The sequence below is a fragment of the Haplochromis burtoni genome, unplaced genomic scaffold (genome assembly GCF_018398535.1).
Source record: "Haplochromis burtoni strain Fernald_Lab_line unplaced genomic scaffold, NCSU_Asbu1 Contig_171, whole genome shotgun sequence".
Taxonomy (NCBI): domain Eukaryota; kingdom Metazoa; phylum Chordata; class Actinopteri; order Cichliformes; family Cichlidae; genus Haplochromis; species Haplochromis burtoni.
In genome coordinates this window covers 672,281-685,643 of record NW_024582532.1, presented here as the reverse complement: position 1 = coordinate 685,643, position 13,363 = coordinate 672,281, and the positions used below count along the sequence as shown (strand labels likewise).

The following is a 13,363-nucleotide window of genomic DNA, read 5'->3' as shown; positions in this document are numbered from 1 at the left end:
TATTACAATTGAAATCTTAAGAATCAACAAACAAACAGCAATAACTATGTTAACAACAGACGTCTCAATAGCCTCATTAAGGCCGCAGCAGCTGCACTAACAGTGCCCCCTCCTGGCCACTTTAGGGAAAGAAACTTAGCCGTGTGAACCCTCCGTCTTACAAGCGGCACAGGAGTCACCTTGTTTCAGTTTCCCTGCTGAATCCCCTTTCCCTAACAAAACAAAGCATAAAGAATGTAATTACGCTCCACTGAGAGTGGGATTAGAGGAAGGATTGGATGATTAGACAGGATGTGTCAAATTATGGAGGCAGTTGCTCTTCTGAATTACAGGAAACCCAAGGTTAATGGGATTAAGCAATCTCATCGGCCAACTCAGGGGGGCACTCGCGGGGACCGTTTCCAGAGTTATCAAACAGCATGACTGACAGCCTCGCTGACAGCTCCAGCACTCTTCAGTACACAGGACCCCATTAGGGGGCTACACTGCCTCTGTTTAATTGCACTAATGTGGGTCAGCTAAAGTTTCTAACTGGAACTACTTGTTATTTAAGAAAAGCTGAAATTTGGGTGATTACAGTTTATAATAGCTGAACAAGATTTGTGTTCATTTTGTGATTGAACTTTTTTTATTAGACAGTTCTGTCATGTGTGTTGATGTGTAAAGATCATTCAGATAAAACGTGAATTGGAAATAGTTTTTGTTTGTGTTCCAGTCATTAATCCAGTCATCAGCTCTGTTTGTTTTTGACCTCTATAGAAAAGCCAGAAACCTGTAAATCAAAACCAAAGCACAAAAAACGGAGGTATACCTGGATCGTGGTTCCACAGACGTGTGATACAAAATCAGTATCAGTAGTCAAAAAGTATTGTTGTGTTCGTTAGTTTAGCACAAGGCCTTCGTGAAGCAGGTCATCTTCCACAGATCAAGACATGTCATGTTTGTAAAGAGGCCTTACTTGGACCCACAGCATAAGGCTGGATGAACCCAACAGTGGACTTAAAAAGGGATAAGCTGATGCCACAGAGTTCCAAGAACAAACTTGTTAGCAAACAGTTGATGACCTGTTGAATGTAATGCAGATATTTACTTTCTTTTAGCTCAGTGTTGGCCATCAACCCTTTTAGTGCTACGATCTGAAACTGGGAAAGAATTGTATGATGGATTTATCAGAGCTTTTTCACAAAAAAAAAAAAAGAGGTGCAACTTCTGCTGAAATCTCTGTCAATGAACCAAAACAGTAAACTTGCAGGTTGCCAATCCAAAACAATGAGCTGAAGGACACCGTTCTGCCATTCTGGGAACAGCTAGTGTAGCTAGTATCCAGTGTATTTGATATACAAGACAAGACATCCTTTCTTTACAGTCCAAATACATCTAATTTTATCTTTTATTAATTACCCAAAGTTAAATTAGCTCCAAACAGTAGCTGATAGCTTTAAGATGGCATTTTGGCCGATGTGTAGATTTTTCTGACAAAAGAAAGCAGAAAACCTTAAGTACAAATTCTGAATACTGACATATGTTTAGCTAATCTCAAAGATTTCATGTTTTATATATGTCTGTGCACAGAGTGTAGGGGGAATGCTTTGTGCAACAAGCCTAGTCTTCACATCTGCAGTGAATCTTAACTCTGGCTGCAGACAGAGAAACCTTGAATATAGTTATCGACTAATTCCTGCAGCTCAGATATCAGCTGAAGCTTTTTCGAGCTACTGAGACTAACAGCTATATATGAGCCCTCTATCCATAAAATACAGACAGGATGTGTGCAGAAACAAAAATACACCGTGAATAAATGAAGCTGTATAGAAACCTGGATGTAAACTTATGAGTAACTAATATTTCAAACATCGTTCCTTCTCTTCTCTGTCCCAACGATGACAGCCCCTCATTTATACCCTTCACAGAAAGTGCAGTAGCAACAGGAAATCTGTGATCTTTTGCAGATATCTGCAGATATGAAACAGAGCATGACCAGAGATACACATGCATGGGAAACTGTAGGAAAATGAGTAAGCAAATCAAAGGGGAATACTTCTTCATCCCTAAATTACAGATTCCCATCTATATCATACAGGTCTTTAATAACAACTCAATGATGACGATATTTTACTTGTCAAATTTGGCCAAAGAGAGCCCACGTACTGTTTAATTACTGAACTGGATGTGGTAGTCAGGTCTGACAATCAAGGCGAGGGCGTTTTAACCTCACGAAATCAGATCTGTTCACCGAAGCACAGCCCACTTTTTAATCTAATCAAACTATCCAACACAAATCTATTTATTCCAGCTGTTAAATGTGTCCCTATTGTATGTTCTACTGTCTTACTGAAGCTACGGTCGCTTAAATTGTCAAAACAATGTCACCAAGCATCTTATCTGACCATACATAGCACCTCCTGTATGTCTCTGATCTCGTTAGCCACAAAGATCTACACTCAGGCCTTTAATCTGCTGATTAGATCAGCCGCAGGTCTAACTGGCAAACAGGCTTTCAGCTGCTGGTCTTTCAGCCCTTTGTACATAAAGTAAATAACTCTTTATAGAGTAAAAACAATGGCTGACGCCGACTGCCTGCTACTGTTATTGTAAATGGAAAAAAGGGGATTTAACTACAAGAATCCAGCAAAGACCATGTGCATCATGTGGCCCACAACACTGGTGCCAGCCTGATGTAACAATTAGTCAGTGGCACCATTTCCTGATTCATGGTGCAACAATTTCAGTGCATTTACGCACTGGACAATTAGTCTTTACAGAGAAAGCTGTGGGAAATTAGCACGTTTGTTTCTGTGTTAAAAACCAGACAAATAGTCAATGAAATGGAGAAGTAGGCAGCAGATTAATCATAAATGCTGCAGCTGTGCATGAAATGAACGTGCACTTGAACAGCCCTGCATTTGAGGATTATTTCTGCCATAATCAGGAATTAAGGCTTCACCATGTTTAGATATTTCTTTACATTAATATTAAGAACATTAATGTTTCCCAAATATGGTCAGATTTACTTATGAACAAACATGTGGGCATTTGGGGCACTTTTTTGACACTTATGCATTATGTTCACATTTCATCATCGGCAGTGTGAGATCTCTGAAGGATTGCTGTGCTGTCGGCACTGGTGGGTGTTGTGTTATGTGTTTCGCATGGCTACAGCAATAACTTTGCGGTGGACGGAACAGGAATAAATCTAACAGGGTCAAGAAAAGAAGCGGTTGCCTTCCTGCTTTTAGCTTACAAATAGTGCTACCCTGGTCTCATTGCAATGAAGGGACATTTCTGCAGCCCGGCCTGTAGCTGCTGGGATATAGTCACACTACATGGATATATACTGGAGTTATTATGGGGCATCAACAAACTGTCCATGCCATAATTACTGTTGTCATCCAGGAATTTTCAAGTTGACTGTTTTACCAAAAAACAAGAAAAAAAAACTAAAGCGGATTTTTTTTTTTTTAATTATCATGCCAAATTTCATGTTTTTTGTTTTTATGACAGTTTGTCTTATACACTGTTTAAGCCCTGGATCTCCAAATGTTTTCTTGTATTCTTGTGTGGTGTTTGCAGCCCTTTTCCTTGGTGGATTAATAACGATCACCTGATTCATTACAAACAGGAAAGCACATGATCTGTTTAAATTCATTTAGAAAGGAAACATCTCCATAGACATCATAAGATCTTGATGCTATCTTCAACATCAAGAGGAACAAAAAGCAACGTTTCTGGTGAATGTTTTCGCCAACCTCCAGTGTGCTTGCATGCGCGGTGGTCAAACCACGTATTCAACTGTTGTTTTACTTGATTATTTCATTTCTGATAAGTATTTCTGATGGCATTATTTAAAAAACATCCTCACTTTGTCATGATTTCCCCAATACCCCAAAATGCATTTTAACACTAATCTATATAAAACACATTTATTTATTTTATGTAAAAATATAATAGTCCATTTCATTATATAAACCTGTTTAAAATATGGAAATACCTCTAAAAATGACCTGCTTCACCTTTTTTGCCTGCAACACAATACCACAAGAGGTCAAGTACTTTGACTCCTGCACCGAACTCCTTTTAACTGGATATCCTGTGGACCTCTGCTGCTGAAAAGCACAGCCATCTTTCTTTCACCAGCACGTATCCTTCAGAAAGCATCATTCATAACAGAAAACCTGCTGACAAGAGTTTGAGAAACCCTGGGGTAGAAAAAGTGCTGAAAGTAAAGGAGAATGTCTTCACTCTGGTTATTTTCTATTTTGAATAAAACAAAAAGTAACACTTTATTTAGTGTGGTGAGCCAGGAAACTGTTTTAAAAGAGAGCAAAACGATACAAAAAAGAATACTTAAGAAAAAAAAAAACAGGTAGTGAAAAAGCAGAGATTTCAGTGAGTCAGTGAATGCACCACAATGTAACTTTTTTTTAGAACTTTTCTTCAACTGAGAGCAACATAAGCCTGAAATGAGGCTAAAATAATTGGGTCAAGACTGAGAATCGGCTTGTAGAAAGCAGTAAAGCAGACAGGAAAAAAATATGCTAATTTCTATAATAGCTGCTATGCACCTCTCATGACATACAGCAGATCACCAGCAGGCTCCTGACTCTGTACCAAGTGTCTGAGAATAGGTGACACAAAGAGACAATGGGAGTGATGGTCCTGCAGTGACGACATGCTTACAAATGAACTCAGTCTGACTGAGTAAGCAGCGGTGTTCGACATATTAAGTAACTCCATTGGGAGCGCTCAGTGAAGCGAAGAGCCTTTGTCTCCACAGCCCTGGGGAACACATTCTCAGCCTATCCAAATGGGCAGGACTCCTTCAGATCCCTCTCCAGGATCATTTAAATGCCTCCGCTGCCTGGAAAACTTTTCCAAAGCGTTACCACATTTTGCCAGAATACTGCAGACAAACCACAGCTCCACACAGACACCAGCATTAGAAAAAGCTGCAACAGTCTGGTTGTTCTCTCCTCAAATTAGGGGCTTTCTGTCTCTCTAAATATAAATATATTTGTCTCTTACATGAAGTAGGCAACAATATCCATGACCTGAACAAATGTACATTCATTTAAATGCATAAATCATGAAACCGCAGCTAGAATTCCTAAACTTAACAAGGTCTTTCTTTTTCTAATTTTCTAAACTATTGATTTGAACGAGACCTACATTTAAATATCAGTGCTAAAGCTACAACTCTTTCCTTTTCCCTTGTAACACAGGATCAGCAGGTAGCATCATATGTTTGATGTGATAGATGAAATCTGAGAGAAATATTCACTTGTTATTATTTTTTCAAGTGTTAAAGCCATTTGAGTTCTGTAACATTTTCACAAGAAATCTGCCAGCCTTCTAAAATTAATATATTTATTAGATAAATCGGGAACTATTCATCCAAAAATATAACTAGGAACCTTTTAAAGGTTGATTTTGATACCCTTCATTTATAGGATAAGACATATTTCATTTTAATCTCAAAAGCCGTAAAATTCCCATGTCACAGAAGCCAAAACTAATAATCATAATCTGTAACAGAACTGCTTAAAAAGTAGGAATATCTTAATGCATTATATTCAATATGACAAAATATTAAACATAAGGTTAAAACTGCACAAAAGAAAAGTAATAGAGCTGATGAAAATGTGAATTTGCTTTTATACTTATTTAAAAAATCAAAATCTTCAAAATGGGGATAATAAGTGTTAAAATGACACTTTGCAGTACTGTATTTATGACGTCTGTGACACTGAAGTACAGCTGAGTGAGACACTTGAAAAGAGAAGGTGGGTGGAGCAAACTCTGATGATGTACGCACTAATTATAAGCAAACACCGAAGCTCGCTGCAGCAGACAGAACACAGACTACGGCTGTAGAGAGTGTGTGATCAGCTCCGTCTCTGCACCATCGCCGGTCCCATCTCAGGACTCACGCTTAACCATAATTCCTGCTGTTACCACGGCGATGCAGCAGCCACTCTGCACCAGGCGTTGAGTTCTGCATCTCCCGGCGCAGACGCATTCAATGTGCCGCATGCAGCAGCACCAGCCTCCCTCAGCATCTCACACACACACCCACCCACCCAGCCAGGCTCATAAAAGACACCGCCTCACAGTGACCCTTGCTCCAACCCCTGTGGTCACGCCTGGACATCAGGGGAAGAAAAGCTTTTCACTTCTGTTATCCGCAGAAAGGAGGCGGGAGAACAGGGGACTATAATTCCCCCATTTAACTCCCAGAAACACTCACGACTGAACTTTTTCTTTAGCCTGCATCTATACAAATGAGGAAGTCCTGACCAGAGAAGGATTGTGGGAAAACAAGGCGGTCCTGAAAGCATATGATGGTGATGACAAGTCAGGAAGTTAAAAAAAAAAGAAATTATGGAATAAAGTCAGGCGTGGTACCTTTGAGAGAGCTGATCTCATGCTGGATAGACCTTCCAGGATCCATTCTCACGGCTGCTGAGTCTCCAAACAGCAGAGTTTGAGCCCTGCAATGTCAGCTCAGCACTGAAGCACCACGCTGGAGGATGTAAACGTCCCTCAGCTAACGGCAGTCTGTTTCTACCACTCTCTGCCTCCCTCCCTCTCCCTCTCTGCTCCCACAGGACTTGGCAGCTCAGTGTTTTTGTTCTCTCTCTCTCTCTGCCCACTTGCACACAAACCCTGTCAGCAAAGAAATTGTGAAAGAGGGAAGCACACCTCCCTCTTTTCCAGCTCCTACCCCTCCCTCTTGCTGTTCCTTCTCATCCTTGTGGTGTTTCACAGGGAGGTGCCTCAACCAGTCATCCTCCACCATCACATCACTAGCACGCAAGCAGCTGGTGTCGAGCAGGCAGTGCAGAGCGTTTTTGACTCGAGTCGTGAGTGATAGGAGGGAAGAAAAAAACCTTTAAATGAAGATCAAATCCCCTGCAAACATATCTAGACTCTAAAATTAAGATAAACTTGACAAAGAGTCACTGTGTTGTTCATTTTTGCACTGAAACATTAACTATGATTCAGCATCTCCCAATAAAGTATTCCACTACTCGACCGGAAGAGTCCCTCTATTTTTCATTAAATGTACTGCAGAGGGGACCTCAGGGTGCTTTGGATGACAGAGCAGTTTTAGGAAACTGAATTTTGGAGCCTTAATAAAATGCACTCGTGCATCTTTTTAAGCACTACCATGATTCAACTCTGCAGAGGTCACAGTAATGAAGTCATTAATCAAAGCCACAAAACAAACTAAGATCACATCATTTCATCTCATGGATTAACAGCCATACTCAGCATTCAATCTTATCAGCAGATAAAGCATAAGAAAGTTCCTGTCAATGAACCAACAATCAAAGCGCTTACATTATCAGAGCCTTGACAGAAATATTTTAGAAGATGACAGCAAGGTTATGCTGACTTTGACTCAGCAGTCTCCTCAAGCCTCCAGTGACCGGCTGACATCGCTGCATTGTGCCTGAAGTCAGCAACAGCAAAAATGCTTTTTGCTTAAGCACGAATAAACCGACAGAGGATTGACGAGTGATCAGCATAACACACGGCTACTGTATGAAGAATCTGTGAACTTTTATAAAAGCACAGGAAACTTTCTTGCTTCAAATTCCAGTAGATCCATGCAACTAAATAAAGAACAATTCTAGTTGTTCAAAGAGATTTTATTTGTACTCAAAAACACATAGCAGGTGATAGGACATGCATCACACCAGAGTAACTGCACTATAATCAAGTGAGACTATTCAAGCAAAGCACAAAAAGTTTATTTTTTGATTTGTAATTGCCAGACATCGATAACAGATCTACTAAATGCAACTCTGGGAGCCAAAACATGACTGCGTGGGTTTTTCTTTGAGCCTGCCCCATCTAGTGGCTGGAGTGGACGGGGTAAGTGGAGGTGATGATACCTGCAGGGTTTGTTTGAACTTCTGGAAACTGTATTTCAAAAATATTTGAAATAAATTGTGCTCAGATGTGAGGAGTCAGACATTTGCTGAGCTGCAATAGACAGTTCTCAGAAAAACATGAAAAAGGGAACATTATGGCAAGACATTAAAAAAAAAAGATGAGAAAAATCTCATTTTCTGGTTCATGAGTGGAAACAGTGCTGCTCTCTACTGCTGACGTGTCAAAGCATTATGACAGTTGACAGGTAACGATTACGAGGAGAGCCGGCTTAGCTACACGTGAAACTCGTGAGTCACTCAAACACAATGTGTACAAGAACCTCGTCTAAACCTGAGAGTCTCCCTTAAAGGAGAAATCTGCTTTACAATGCAATGAGTCAGCACAGACAACGTTTTGGTAATAGGCTTATAAGACCTAAGTTAAACTAATCCTTTGTAACCAGTCAGATTATGTTTACCCATAATCAAATAAAGAAGAGTAGGTTACGTCTATCAAACTCACGGGAAAGGTTCAGTCTCAGAGTCGGCTGTGTTTCCCTGCTAAGAGTTTTTTTTCCTTCCTAATTAATCGTTCAGTGGCCAGACTACTTAAAAGCACCTGTTACAAGCCAAAGGACGAGCTTTTAAGGTTCTCAGTGTTGCAGGTCTAAAAAGCTCTCCTGATCCATGACGCACAGATCTGACAGCTGCTTTCAATTTAAAAACATAAATAGCAGAAATGTTTCAAACAGCCTGCAAACCGAGCACTGACAATAAATCATCTTTAAAGAATTTTGACATCTAACAAAACAAGGTTGTTTTATGAGGTATATGAAAAACACGAGACGTGCATCAATCACTGGGGACAAATGTCTTCACACCCTGCAGAAACAAACATCTCTGAGCTCACATGTAGACAGACGGGAATAAAAATAGCTGAATATTCCCTGGAAAAAAGAAGCTGCTGCTGCTGCCGTGGATGTTTTCTCACTGAGACACTTTACAAAAGGTGTATTTTCTCTCCTAACAGAGAGTTGCTGAATTCAACAGCTGGTGTCTGACCTTAAACTGTTTCACACTGATGCTTCAGTTGTTCTAGTGTGAGGAAAAAAAATGCCAAAGACACTACACCACTGTAGAGCACCTACATGACAAATAGTATCGTGATATTGGCACATTTTAGCAAAGCGCAGGCCACAATCATGGAGGAGGTTATGTAGGCAGGATGTAATGACCACTTCTACAATCAATACAAAAATCAATGGCTCATCACAGATCCAGTTACAACAGCAGCAAAGAGATAAGCAGGGAGCCAAGAAGCAAGGGCTAATTGGGAGAACCTGGAAGAGATTAAGTCTTTAAATGATGACAGCAGATCCTACAATAATGCAGTTTGTGATAGATTAACAAACAAGACCAAACGCTCATTTTTAGATTTGTGTAATCCACAAATCAGCCCTGTTTATTACTCCCTCTAGAGTACAAGAAAACTATCACAAAAAACAAAATTCTCAACCAAATTACATTTATTTATAGTTCCATATTTTATTTTTTTACAATAAAAAGTCCCGAAAACAACACAAAAGTCACATGTAGCAACTCGGCTCAAAGCGCTTTACTGGTAGTGTCTTACTTTCACCCTAATGTCCTTGGAGACCCAACCCCAACCAGTCACAGCAGATGGCCCCACCCCTCCCTGAGCCTGGTTCAGCTGGAGGTTTCTTCCTGTTAAATGGAGTTTTTCCTTCCCACTGTCTCCAAAGTGCTTGCTCATAGGGGGTCATATGACTGCTGGGTTTTTCTCTGTATGTATTATTCAAGTGTCTCCCTTACAAAATAAAGTACCTTGAGACGACTGTTGCTGTGATTTGGCGCAGTATAAAGACAGTGCACATCACACTAAAACATACCATTTCAGTGAGGCAGGACAAACGACTGGAGCTGGTCTGCCAAAATCAAGGAACAAGTGTTAGAAACTGCAGTTCTTCTAGTGGCCACTTGAGGCTGGCCCAAACAGCGAGTCAAACTCGATCACTTCCCATGCTGAAATCTTTAACTTTACATCAGTAGTATGTGACTGAAGAAAAAATAAATAAAAGAAAGACTCCTTGAATTCTACAAAGATTCCAACGTGCTGAGATGCATTTAAGTTTTTCTTAAAATCAAGACATCAAGTTTGACAGATGGATAAACAGAGGAATGAAAAAAACCAACCAAGTAATTTGACTAATAAACAGGCCAACTCACTCACACTGATGTTGGTCCAAACCACTCATTATTTTAATCCAGTGATGCAAACCCTGACTGCTCTTTGCTCCTCAAACAGACACATATATCTGAACTTTCAGAAGTTAGACTATTAAATCACATGATGCATGTGACTCTAGAACAAGCAAACCTGTTTAATCTAATGACTCAGTCACTAAAACTGCGGCATTCCCCCTCGTCTTAGTGCTTTGTGAAAGTATGTTAAGAAACACGGCTTAACAACCGCGAGCTGCCTCAGATCTGCAGAACAGAGTAGAGCAAAGGACTTCACTAAGCTGGGAGGAAATTAAACCAGTGGTTACGACAAACAGCAAACACCACATGTGTGTCAAAATAAACACCCATCCCCAAGTATGGGCCTCTTTAAATGCTCATGCAACATATTTACCACTTAAAGTTAAAAATAAGGCCCACCCAGTCGTAGCGTTGGTCTGTAAAGTGCTGCGAGTGCCAAACTAAACAGATGCACCTCCACACGCATATTTCCTTACAGGAATCAAAAAAAAAAAAAGCAAATCTGTTGCTAAAGGCTAGGGCTGTTCGATATAACGATATATATCGGATGACGATATAAAAACGTCTATCGTTTCATTTTACGCTATCGTTTGTTTCGTGGTGTCGCAAAATAAACTGTTTACGGCAATATTTTTTCATCGTTTTGATGGTCACTGTAGTGGCTATATTAATTTCTTAAAGTTCTCTCTTTCTCTTATATTTATATAACCACACTACGGACGGACAAGCGCCTGTTTTTATGTGTTGTCAGTAAAACCATTGCGTGTCCGCTTGTTTATGTTCCACATAAACCTTTCACAATAAAGCTCAAGATCCTGTTGAGACTTTTCAAAATAAACTGAATCACGTGAAAGAGCAGATTATTTACGGATGAGAAGTAAAAAAGAGCCGCCAGGTGCTAAAAAATAAACCTTAGACTCAAACGTTAGAACAGGCTTTTCCCCGCAGCACGCCGTGTGATAAATACAACTTATGTCTAAAAATGTATAGTTTCATGCATCGGTTAAAACATTCGACTCCAGCTACATGACGCCCAGCTGGAAACACTTCACGCAAGTCGAGCTGCCCGAGATTCACAGAATTTACAGAAAATGTTACATTTTTGTGATTTACATCGTTATCGGACGATAGAATTCTTATATCGGGATATGAGATTTTGGTCATATCGCACAGACCTACTAAAGGCTGATTTGAACAGATGTGAGACTGAGTAACATACATCATTGCAAAGACTCAAAAAGCAAGGTTTTGTTCATGTCAGCAAAAATGGCCTCTGTGTTATCCATTTTTTTTTACTTTAATGCATCATACCTACATTTTGGGGGATGTCCAGTAAGTTCCATTACCACATCAGACACTTCCACACAATCCAGCAGATGCTCCTGCTATCCCTGTTTCTTATCCACTGAACTTTTGAAGTGGGCAAAGCTTTTCACTGAAGGAATGTTTGGTTTCCAGGTGCCTCTTAAGCTCACTTGGCATCATGCTGGCATTAGTTAACTGTCCCCAGCAAATGTAGTCGGGCTGAAGGATGATGACTTCCCGCAGCAATTTCTAAAGATTGCTTTTTCGGTGGTTTTGTGGAAGTTCAAAGATATTTTCTTGTTGTCTATTTTTTTAATGCAAGCTTCTACTTTCAGCTAGGTGAGAGTTGTAGACAGATGTGCAAGAACAAAAATGTAAGACTTTGCATTTACATCTGGATACGTCTGGTTTTACGAAACAGTCCATAGTACCAGTATCGGTCATAATCAGGCTTGTGTTATGGTTTGTTGTTAGTTGGCTGCAGGGTAACCATCTTGTTGAACCGTAAAGAGAACATTATAAACGTTAATAAAGTTTAGCGGTTGACTGGTTAAGGGCTTTATGGGCCTGGCTTTGACATGATTCTCATTTCTCACTACAGCCCGTCGAGGAATTCAGTTTGCCATACTCTGCATTACACATGAAACCTGAAAAACCAGCTTCATAAAAACAAAAAAAAAAGAAGTAAAATGAAAGGAACAGGTTTATTTCTCTACATGATATGTATGTACCTTCCACAGGGTGCATTAATAAAAACATCTGGTATTAAAGTGGACAATCTAGTCTCAGAAATAATTCATTTTAATTTGATTTCTGGATTTTAGTAAAGAGCTTTGGCCATGTTAAGGTTAGATATTCCCTCTTACGTAAATATTAATGTGCATGAACTTTTAATCACAAAGGAACCTCACCTTGATGAGGAGCGCTGCCAATAATAAGCATTTTCTGAACACCTACACACTAATGTTTTGAGATGAAAAAAGGTTAGTGTTCAAAACCAAAACTTGCACACCACCTTAGGAATTTCCTAGCTTGTGCTGGAGCCAATAACAAAGAAACATAACTCAGTGATTTGTTTTTTGATTAACTGTCGACTTTCTCCTTTTCAACTGTGACTATTTTGGGGGATTTCATTCCTGGAGTTTACTCTAAAAAAACAGCACAGTCCTACACAGTAAAAACTATTGTTTCTGTGCATATTTGAGGAGTCAGAGAAAATTCAATTTCCCAGCTAAACATCATTGTGAGGTATATTAAGCCCCCTGGCTCCACACCAGTTTGAATGATATTTCTGTTTCCAAGCAGCGGTGCCAAAGCCTTCAGTCCCTTTTAATCCCAGGTGGAAGACCCGATACACCCGCTCCACCCCTCTGTGGGATGTGGCTCCTCCCACTATGGAAGTTCAGCCATTAGAAGCTGGAGTGTCACCAACATACTCTTCAGGGTGGGGCGTGTGGAGGAGTAGGTGGTGATACCCCCACATCAGTTCCTGTCTAGGTCCATCGGCGATATTAAACTCCCTGTGCAGTTGTTGCAGTTCATCTGAACTCAAACAAACAAGCCGAGAATTCAGCAGCTAAAAATAATCTCTTTACTACTGCCACTCCCTGATTATCTCACACATAAAAAGAGCCCATTTTAACATCAACAGCTGGTGGATGTCATCCTGTTTATATCATGGCCACTTGGTGACAAATTTCCCGATATTAACAGAATTAAAAAAACATCAACATCGACTGGTTTGTGGACTCCTGTTGAGTTTGCTGTCAACATGAACTCAGCGATGGGTGAAAATGACTGAAAGTCGAGGACACGGCAAAAGCATGTAGTGAAACCCGACTGAAAGTAAAGTCATCAAAAAAATGTTTACGATTATTTTCTTTGACTTGATCAGAGGA

General features: G+C 40.0%; 1 protein-coding gene across 10 annotated transcripts in view; it reads right to left on the bottom strand.

Annotated features, from left to right (window-relative positions):
- The window catches only part of pleca (plectin a), a 104,714-nt gene that overhangs the window by 63,684 nt on the left and 27,667 nt on the right, over window positions 1–13,363 (bottom strand). The window contains exon 1 of one of the 10 annotated variants that reach the window (XM_042225426.1): window positions 6,403–8,340. The exons of 8 other annotated variants lie outside the window; for them this stretch is intronic. In XM_042225426.1, coding sequence (XP_042081360.1) covers window positions 6,403–6,448 — 46 coding nt within the window. In that variant the 5' untranslated portion in view covers window positions 6,449–8,340. Of the gene's footprint in view, window positions 1–6,402; window positions 8,341–13,363 lie in introns of those variants that run through there. One more of the 10 variants, XM_014339606.2, reaches the window with a different exon arrangement.